General features: G+C 31.6%; 1 protein-coding gene across 1 annotated transcript; it reads left to right on the top strand.

Annotated features, from left to right (window-relative positions):
• The first annotated feature begins 3519 nt into the window (after positions 1-3519).
• LOC102616847 (hypothetical protein) lies at positions 3520-4331 on the top strand. The gene is made up of 2 exons (XM_006470690.3): positions 3520-3872; positions 3963-4331. Exons 1-2 carry the CDS (start codon positions 3716-3718, stop codon positions 4148-4150), a joined length of 345 nt encoding a protein of 114 aa, XP_006470753.1. The 5' UTR covers positions 3520-3715; the 3' UTR covers positions 4151-4331.
• Positions 4332-10254: the final 5923 nt, after the last annotated feature.

Below are 10254 nucleotides of genomic sequence, written 5' to 3'. Positions count from 1 at the left end.
ATGAGAAGCTTGTGTCTGTTATCATAAATTAAGAATAAAAAACCTATATACATAATAGTCGCTAAATTAATCCTTATCTTTCTCAAATAAGAGAAATAATCTAAAATCCTAATTAGATTAGAATTACAAATGACTCAAGTAAGCTTAATAAAATAAGATAAATCCTAATAAAATATTGAATTTTAAATTGACCCAAATATTATAATTCCTATTAAATTCTAATTTATTTATTTTTTATAAGTTTGTTTGGTTTTTGGGTGTTTTTTAAAGAACGAGAAAATTATAGGTAATAGTATAAGTATAGAAAAGTAAAGGGGCAAAATTATAAATAGGCAAAAGTTGGTGTTGCCGGCGACGGTGGTTGAAAAATTGGCCTAGGATAGGTGGAATTGGAAGATTTGATGGTGCTGAGTGTGATACTGGTGGTGGTTTGGTCTCAAATAGTTGTGATTTGATCGAAAAGTTGAGTTAAAGTAGCGGGTGGAGGTTGGTTTCAGTTTTCGGCGATCCAGCCGGGGGTTGGCAGCGTGAGTGGGTTGAAAAGAAAGAGCTGATAATCGTGGACGAATGGGTGGTGGTGGAGGCTGTGAATCGCGGCGAATAGAGAGGTGGATTTTCGTGGTGGTTCAGCAGCTGTTTTGGCTAGTTTCCCGTGGCTACGGTGACAAGATGGTGGTGTTATGGGTTGGGTTATGATTGGCGGCGTGAGGGCTTTCGGATGGGAGAGAGGATCGACCGAAAAGAAGAGAAACCAGTGGCGGCGGCGGCAGCCGTGTGGCGCGGATGTGATGGTGGCTTCGGGTTTTGTTGGGTTTTTTTTTTTAACTTCATGGAAACTAATATACGGAGTTGGTGGTCAAAAATGCTCTGCCTGGTACAGAAAAAAGCTCTAATATGATTTATGTCTTGAAAACTCTAAAAAGATGCTCTCACCAAGGAGAAGATATCTCAATTATGAAAAAAATTAAAAATTATAATAAGAAAATTTGTGTATGTTATCATAAATTAAGAATAACAAGTTTATATATATATAAATAGTAGCTAATCTTTCTCAAATAAGAGAAATAGTCTGAAATCCTAATTAGATTAGAATTACAAATATGACTCAAGTAAGCTTAATAAAATAAGATAAATTTAATAAAATACTAATTTTTAAATTGACCCAAATATTATAATTTCTAGTAAATTCTAATTCATTTTATCTAATATGCTTCCTACATCACGTTTAAGGTTCATTGCCTTTAACAACCAAATTGAAGGTCTCTAAATTTAAAAAAAAGAAAAGAAAAGAAAAGAAAAGGTGGTAGTGTAATGTAACTCCTTGTGTTTTTGTGGTATAGTTATTGTTGCAGTTATTTTAGAAGGAGCATGCAACTTTACATATCACCATTTGCTAGCATTGAGACTATCTTTATGTAAATCATCCAATTTCAAATATAATGGAACTCTTCATGTCCCCTTTCAATTAAAAATATCATTGCACACGAATAAACAATAGTCACTAGTGATTGTTTATTTTTTAATACAAAATATCTTTTTATAATTAATTAAAAATAAGAAAAAGAATTTTAATTTATTATTTTGTTTCTATATGGAAAATATTTTAATTACCTTTTAATTAAAATGAGTGAGAAAAATGATGTCATTGATGGTGCAAAATGGATGAGAAAAATGATGTCATTGATGGTGCAAAATGGATGAGAAAAATGATGCTATGTAGGTGTAGGACTAATGCGTAAAATTTTAAAAATTTCAACATTTTCATTTTTATAACAAATACCAGGACACTATTGTAATTGACCTTTAAAAAGACAAAAGAGAGGGGTACCAAACGCACGTTGCAATGTAGCTTTGCCCATAAATAACATACTCTTTTCCAGAAATTCTTGATTACGTTTTACTTTCCATATCATTCAAACAACTACCCAATCAGATTTCCAAATCCATATATCTCCTTAATTTTTTTGGGAAAAAAAAAAATTAAACGCCGGTAAGCAAAAATAAAAAGAAGCAGCAACAACAAAGTAGAGGAGATAGTTTATAAGGAGGGGTGGACCCATCTAGGAGGCTAGGGTCCCTCAATTCAGAAACAAAGTTAAGTGAAGATGATCCGAATAGAAATTTAGCCAATTTCTTTAAAATTTTATGTTTTATCCCCCTCAATTCTAGAAAATTTGGTTTACGACCTTTGTTGGTTCTTCTTTTTAGCACTTATTGAACCAAAGTCATTTTTTCTCCATTCATAATTAATAAGTCTTACCCAAGAACTATAGCACATGTGAGGCTTAAGAGAAGACAACAACAAAAATACTACCAAAAAAACCAGGTAGCTAATTGATTGAAATTGTTAGCATCTTAAGAAATAAATTTACAAACATCCGAGGGAGGATATCGCTATGCCGCCACAAAGAAAAATCATCTTAGTGGAGCTCCAAATTAACTAGACAATCTACATCCTTATTGTTTTCTCAATAAGTAAATCTTTAAAAATGAATATTTACCCAAAAAAAAAAAGTTAATCCAAGATTTGGGAGCACTCAAGATAGAGAAAATTAGCATGACTTAAAAGCTGAACGACCAGCTTCATATCATTGTGATGAACCATTTATTAATTTAGTGGTTCACACCTTATCATCTTTGAGATCAAATTTGGAGTTGTGTTATTAAATTTTCTTTTAATTTAAGTTAAGAGTATATCTCTCAATTCTTCGTTGAAAACAATTTAATTTTTGAATTAGACTTTTAAAACTTTCGTTAAAATTTTCAATAAATTATATTATAATATATATTCTACAAAACAAAATCATTTGATCAGTGTGAGCACCGGAAATCAGACATCATTGTGCAGATTATGTTTTTTTTTATAAAAAATATATATATATTGTGCATAAAAGAAGGTTTGACGAATAATTAACTTTTCCCTCTTCTCTATGCGGCATAAAGTTAGAAGATTGGACAATACAATTAATTCTCCGGCGTAATTTCTTATTCTCTCTCGAGAAAACTCTAAAGCCAGTGATGAACAGAGATCGACTGGTCGTCCCTCATGTTAGTCGAAATCCCCCTTTTCCTTTCATGGGGTATCCGACAGATACAATTTTTATATAGATATCTGATTTCTTTTTCTTTAATAAATTAATATGACCAATTTATCATTGCTCATTTATAGATTCAACACCACACACAAAACTCTTAAAAATTACAATAATATAAGTTTTTCTCCTTAATATAATACAAGAACTTTTTAAGAGGTCATCCATTTTATATATATATGCTCTCGACTTTTTGTCTAAACCACCCCTTAATTGTAGAATTAATATGTGCGTTAGTGAGCTAATGAGAAGCTCACTAATTGATTTGAAGTACTATTTGTCTATTTCTTCCATGTGGCAAACATGTTGCCCTGTCTTAATCGCCAAAAATAATAATAATAATAATAATAAAAAGCTAACACATAAGACACATTCCAATTACGCTTTTCTGCCTGCCTGAACTTTCCACATCTTTGCTTTAAAAAAAATGCACAACTTTCCACCTCCCTTTTTATTACCAAACCGAAAACCTTCCATATGTCTCGTGCCTTTCTGTCGCTTCAGTTTGAAATTAAAAGAGAAAGAAAAGGGTCTGTCAAAAAGAGAGAGAGCGAGAGAGAAAGAATGAAAAGGGCAATAGAAAATTAAATAAGGACGTGGAAAGTGAATGGTCATCATACAAAATGCTGAAGCAGGCAAAGGAAGAGTTGCAAATGCTTGAAACCCAGTACCCAAATCGCTTTGGCCATCTCAAAATGGAGCTCAAATCTTTCATATTATTACTTGAATCCCAACAATATAGTAATAACATTCCCTCTTGTTCCACTGCTACCACACAAGGTCAGCTTAACATTCTGTCTCTCTTTCTTTCCTTTTATTAATTAACATAGCTTTGTTTATTAATATTTCTGGTTGTTGTTTATGTAATAGCATCAACGAGCAAGAAGAGAAAGAAAGGTGGTTCTTTAACCCACGAAGTGATCATTGAGGAAAGAAGTAAGTGTCAGAAGGTTGAAGGGAACTTCAAGGGAAGGAACAGGATTGATTTGGTTCTTGAGAAGGCTCAATCCTGTCTTCGGAAAATTCAAGAACTCAAATCTAGCTTATGCGGAAGTTAAAGAGAAGCAAATTGTGAAGACTTATTTTATTTTTAATTGTATTTTAGGCAATTTATGTTGCCCCTGTTCATTCTGTGCTGTGTAATTCGCCTGGGCTCTGAAACGTTTTTCGTTCTGAACTACTGTTAGTAGACGAAAAGGACTATGTTTGATATAGTTTTCCAAATAAAGTATGACTGGGTGGAGCTTATCTTAATAGTTTTTTTTAGATGAAAGTGTTTTAAAAAAAATTTAATTGTTCGGTTAATGATGAGAATTTTTATTAAAAATTATAAAATTATTTTTAATAAATAAATTTTATAAAATTATTTTTAAAAATAAAAAATAAAATAAAACAAAATAATTAAGTAAATAAAAATTTATTTGAGATATTTTAATATTATAAAAATTTTTATTTTTTTAAAAAAGTTTAAAATAATTTATTTAATTTTTTAAAAAATTTTATTAGAAAACCAAGGTTAAAAATTTTAATAAAAATTTTTAGGATTAAGTAAACTATAAGTAAGTCATACTAAATATTTATTGAATATCTCCTTGACCGCACCGTGTCTGCAGTCTGCACCTTGTCATTGGACGGACGTTTTGTCAGCAGAAATAATAGTGTGAATGGCCACTCATTCACAAGTTGACTCTGATCTATGTAAGAGTGTGCATGCCATTTTTGGCCTTCCCAAAAACAAAAGAAGAAATAGTTTCTTTGATTATTTATAAATGAAAAATGTTGATGACTGTAATTTAATTCCGCTAAAAATATTTTGTAGCAATAGTGAAACCGTCACAATTAAATATGAAACTAATTCTAGTATGAAATTGTGAACCATTAACCTGAAATAAATGTCGTTAACTTCATACACAGAGCATTAATCCTATAACTTGTACCATTAAAGATGAAACTTGTGCTCACATAAAATATCTAATCAGTAACATGAAACTTTACCAAACGTCCAGGCATTAAGTTTAAAGCTATGTAATGCAAATCTATAACCTAGTACAAATGAGATCAAACTACTACAACTGAATCCCATAAATTTACCATCAAACATGAAATTAATGCTAACATAAATTATGAAATGTTTAACTATTAACTCGAAATAGTTTAGCATTACTCATTAAATCCGAAACAACTGTCGTTATACATAAAACCAATGCTCATTCGCAAATTTTTTATTTGATTAATTAGTCATCATTTTTTAGATTTGATTGTTTATATATCTAATAATTGCATATTATTATTTTATTCTTTTATAGCACAGCTGGTAATTGCAAAAACCAGTTGTTACCTTTTTTTAAAAAAAAAAAAATTTATCAATCAAACAAGTCAAGGGCGCTCTCATTACTAAGCCCCTGCGTAAGATACATGCATTTGGTATATAAACTAAACGCGTTCGGGAAAATGTAAAGACGAAATGGTGTGTGTGTGTGTGTGAATCAATTCTTTTGACTTGTCTAACATTTCAATAATTTATGTAGTATCTGAATGATCAAGACAGTGATCTCATTTGATATTTACAATACCTTAAAAGACAGAATATCCCCAGAAAGTTACTATATATATAGCCTACTTGCCCACAAGTTCAACTGTTGACGTCTAATTAAAGGACAAAGGAAAATTATTGATCATTTAAATAAGAGAAAGACAAAGTCTAAAATGCATGCATTGCAAGTACGACAATCATTCTGCGGTTCAGTGACAGTATGACATATACATGTGTATTTTTATTTATTGTTATTACAAGGGATACTTTACGATTGGATGATTGCAAAATATGAATGATGTAGTATCTTAAATGACTTTTAAACATTATGGAACAACTTTTGCTGGTTACTCGAGTTTAAATATTGAGAAGATAGCCACTTCGGCCTTGGCCGAAGTGGTGGGCTGCTGCCCTCACAAGCATTGTGAGGGCAGCGGTTCTAGCCCCCACAAAAGCATTGTGGGGGCTAAATGTTCTTTATATTTAAAAATCCTTCTCCCTTGCGAAATGCAAGTGGAGTATGGACATCCCTCTCCTGTGAGGGGTTATTTGTCTGGGCATGTACTTCATAGAATTCATTGTAATAATGTAAGTCCCAGTCATGTATATCTGATTGTAAATATCAGTGTAATATCTCTGCTACAATAAGCAGTTGTTGTAAATATCTGTGTAATGCAGTAATCTGATGATTAATTAGTATTCAAAAAAAAATATTGAGAAGATAGAGGGTTAAGATAATTAATTTGTGGTTTATCCCATTTTTTTTAGAAATAAAAATAAAATGTATTGTAAATGTTGGTAAAAAAATTAGACAATATTTTGGGGATTGCCAATTTCTCCCCTACAGTAATAAACATATATCATTTTCTCCCTGTTGTTTTTATAATGGCCGAAAACCCCCCTGATAAGTTAAGTTTACAATATTACCCTTATTTTTAACTACTCTTTTATTTATATTTATTATAAATTAAATAAATCACATGAATAGAAACTAAATAAAAAAAATTAAGTATTAAAAATAAGAAATATATGTTTTGATATGAGCAAAAAAATTAATAAATAATTTTTTTCTTGTAATAATTTATTTTGTGAACATTTTCTTATAATAAACATTTTGTAATATTTTAAAATTAAATGTAAAAAGTATAGACAAAATATTTTATTATTTATCTTATAATAAATTTTTATTTGTCATTCAAGTTTTCTTATAATAATTTTTTATCATTTTATAATAATTTTCTTATATATTTATTATAAGAAAATTTTCACAAAATAAATAAGTACAGGAAAAAATTTTATTATTAATTTTTTTGCTCATATCAAAACATATATTTCTTGTTTTTAATTCTTAATTTTTTATTTAGTTTCTATTCATGTGATTTATTTAATTTGTAATAAATATAAATAAAAGAGTAGTTGAAAATAAGGGTAATATTGTAAACTTATGCTATCAAGGAGATTTTTGGCCATTATAAAAATAATAGGGGGGGAAATAGTATATGTTGATTACTGTAGGGGGAGAAATTGACAATCTCCCTATTTTTTATTACTTATGATTAGATATAGTTAACAATATCTGAAACTGAAACATTATATCAAAATTATTCATCTAAACAAAATGTAACATTTATAAATTTCACGTTCTTCTTTCCTTTATTTTGCTAAGCGAGGGTTGGCGGTCGCCCACTAAATATCTCCATTTGGTACATAGAATTAGAAAAAGCTCATCAATTAATTACAAAGTCAATGGAGTATTAAGATGTTGCACGGCCGATTGCTCATAGACAGAATTTTTTGCTATCGCACGTCAAAGCGTGTTCAAGAAAATTGAAAATCTTACAACTCGATGATGAGCTAGCTTCTTACAGTAATTACGATAATTATTACAGCTTTCCCTACTCCATTTATTCATACAACCGAGGATTTACCCAGAATTAATTTATAAAATCTTCTACTTATAAATTTATAAATTTTACAATAGAATTTGGTATGTACTTAACGTATCTTTGATATTAATGTACAGCAATTGCAACCACTTGCAGAACAAAGCTTTCATACTTTGACTATATTTTTTTTTTCTGAAAAATGATATTTATGCACCCTATCAATAAATCTCACTTTAATTTCATTAAGGCAGTTTTCTAGGACAATTTTATTATTAATTCAAACTTTAAAGGTATTAGCCAAAGTATTTCAACTTTTGTTTGCTTTCATGTGGGGTTAGAGTTGGCTCCCGATCATCACTGGATTGAATGTGTCATTAATACTGAAACAACATAGTCGAGTATCATTTGTCTACTACTCTCTTATTAATAATTCTCTAATGAGTATATTCTCATTTAGTTAAAATGTAAATATGCCACTATAAGATAACAAAAACATAACTCTAATATATGAAAGGCCAAAAAAAAAAAAAAGTTCTCTAGTATATTGGAATTCATGTTTTGTTGTACTTCAGTGGTATCTTTCTTTGTTAAAATTACATTGTTCTCATGTGGGAATTGTTGGAACAAAGAGAAAAACAACAAGCAAACTCGGAAAAATGTGCAAATAACCAATCCAAGAATCACCTAGGTTGCCACATCCTGGTTGCAAAAATGTTAAAGAAATTTACTTCTGCTTATACATTAGTATCATAATGAAAATAATTTTTTAAAAAAGTGGTTCATAGAGGAGACATAAGATAGGGCATGAGCATATTCAAAATACAAAAGTTGGGAGAGTTCATGAGCTTAATCAATATCAAAAGTTATGTTTATGGCCTCTTTTTTCATTTTATTTAATATTATGTTTACGGCTTTACTAAACTAAAAAAAAATTGTTAAGATTTACCGGTATTGATGGCACTGGTTATTCAAATTTGTCAAGTTGAAGGGTGTTATTTAAAGTTGCCATGCTAAAGTAAACAAGCAGTTAAAACGGAAAAGGGTAATTTTATTACTTAGCTGAACAAATGAGTGCAGCAGATTTTGAGCTCATTTGTTTACCATTTTAGATGATTTCAATTTTCTGAGTGAAAGCTTGTAATCTCCCTACATCTTTGTATCCTTTACTGAGGAAGAATAATAAAGGTTAACTGCGTGGTTAAGTCTAGTGTTTATTTTTCTAATTCATTTCATATCTGGATTTTGTTGATCTTATATTTGATTCGTAGTTAGCATTTGTTAGCATTAGGATTGATCAAAACCTAAATTAAAACAATGTTGTTTGAGTGAATGATTAGAGAATAAGAGGCTTGTATCCTCATTTTCTTTGATATTATAAGGAAGAAGTTTGTTATTATGTGCATGGACATATCATGACGTTGGAAGAACTATGTACATGATCATTGTTGCGCATGATTGTTCATCAAGACATAATATTACTTCATCCAAGCGCATTATATGTGCTACAACACGTGATAAAACAATAGAATAATTCTTATGGAACAATACTTCTTTTTTTGATACATTAAGTTACAAGATTTTTATTGCACATGACAAACGGTACACTAAACGCTTCTTACAAATTATTCATAAAAAGATTGACATAAAAAATCATAAGAAAGGCAACCAAAGGAACAAATTTATTCTTATTGAACTTTAATCTTGTTTCAAGAAGGGACATTGAACTTAGTAGTCTTTAGGAGGAGGGGGTGATTTGTAGTAATACGACGAAAGCAAAGATGAATGAGGTGGTGGCAACTTGTAGTAGTAGGGAGGCAATAGTGATAGTGACAAAGGTGGAGGTGGAGGTGATGTAGATGGTGGCGGTGAGAATTTATAAATGTAAGATGGAGGTGGGAATGGAGATAGTGGTGATGGAGATTTGTATTAGTAAGGTGGTGGGGGAGAATACTTTGGTGGCGGTGGAGATTTGTAATAGTAAGGTGGCGGGGGAGAATGCTTTGGTGGTGGTGGTGATTTATAGTAATATGGTGGAGGTGGAGACTTCAGTGGTGGAGGTGGTGACTTATAATAATAAGGTGGTGGGGGAGAATGCTTTGGTGGTGGAGGAGATCTGTAATAGTAAGGTGGCGGGGGAGAATGCTTTGGTGGTGGTGGTGATTTATAATAGTATGGCGGAGGTGGAGACTTCACTGGTGGAGGTGGTGATTTGTAATAATAAGGTGGTGGGGGAGAATACTTTGGTGGCGGTGGTGGAGACTTTACTGGTGGAGGCGGTGACTTATAGTAGTAAGGTGGTGGTGGGGAATGTTTTGGTGGTGGTGGAGATTTGTAGTAGTAAGGTGGTGGGGGAGAATGCTTTGGTGGTGGTGATTTGTAATAAGGTGGTGGAGGTGGAGATTTTACAGGTGGAGGTGGTGACTTATAGTAGTATGGTGGAGGAGGTGAATGTTTTGGTGGTGGTGGAGATTTGTAGTAGTAAGGTGGCGGGGGAGAATGCTTTGGTGTTGGCGGAGATTTGTAATAGTAAGGCGGTGGGGGAGAATGCACTGGTAGTGGTGGTGACTTGTAATAGTAAGGTGGCGGGGGAGAATGTTTTGGTGGTGGTGGTGATTTATAGTAATATGGCGGAGGTGGAGATTTCACTGGTGGAGGTGGTGACTTATAGTAGTAAGGTGGTGGAGGAGAATATTTTGGTGGAGGTGGTGATTTATAGTAGTAAGGCGGTGGAAGAGATGGAGAT

This window comes from Citrus sinensis, chromosome 2, assembly GCF_022201045.2.
Source record: "Citrus sinensis cultivar Valencia sweet orange chromosome 2, DVS_A1.0, whole genome shotgun sequence".
NCBI lineage: Eukaryota > Viridiplantae > Streptophyta > Magnoliopsida > Sapindales > Rutaceae > Citrus > Citrus sinensis.
This window is presented reverse-complemented; position numbering and strand designations above follow the sequence as displayed.

Excerpts from the sequence above, each read along its gene's own strand:
- LOC102616847 (XM_006470690.3), top strand. The coding sequence starts at position 3,716 with ATGCTGAAGCAGGCAAAGGAAGAGTTGCAAATGCTTGAAACCCAGTAC. Across the intron at positions 3,873-3,962 it reads TTCCACTGCTACCACACAAG|CATCAACGAGCAAGAAGAGA; the intron begins GTCAGCTTAACA and ends TTTATGTAATAG.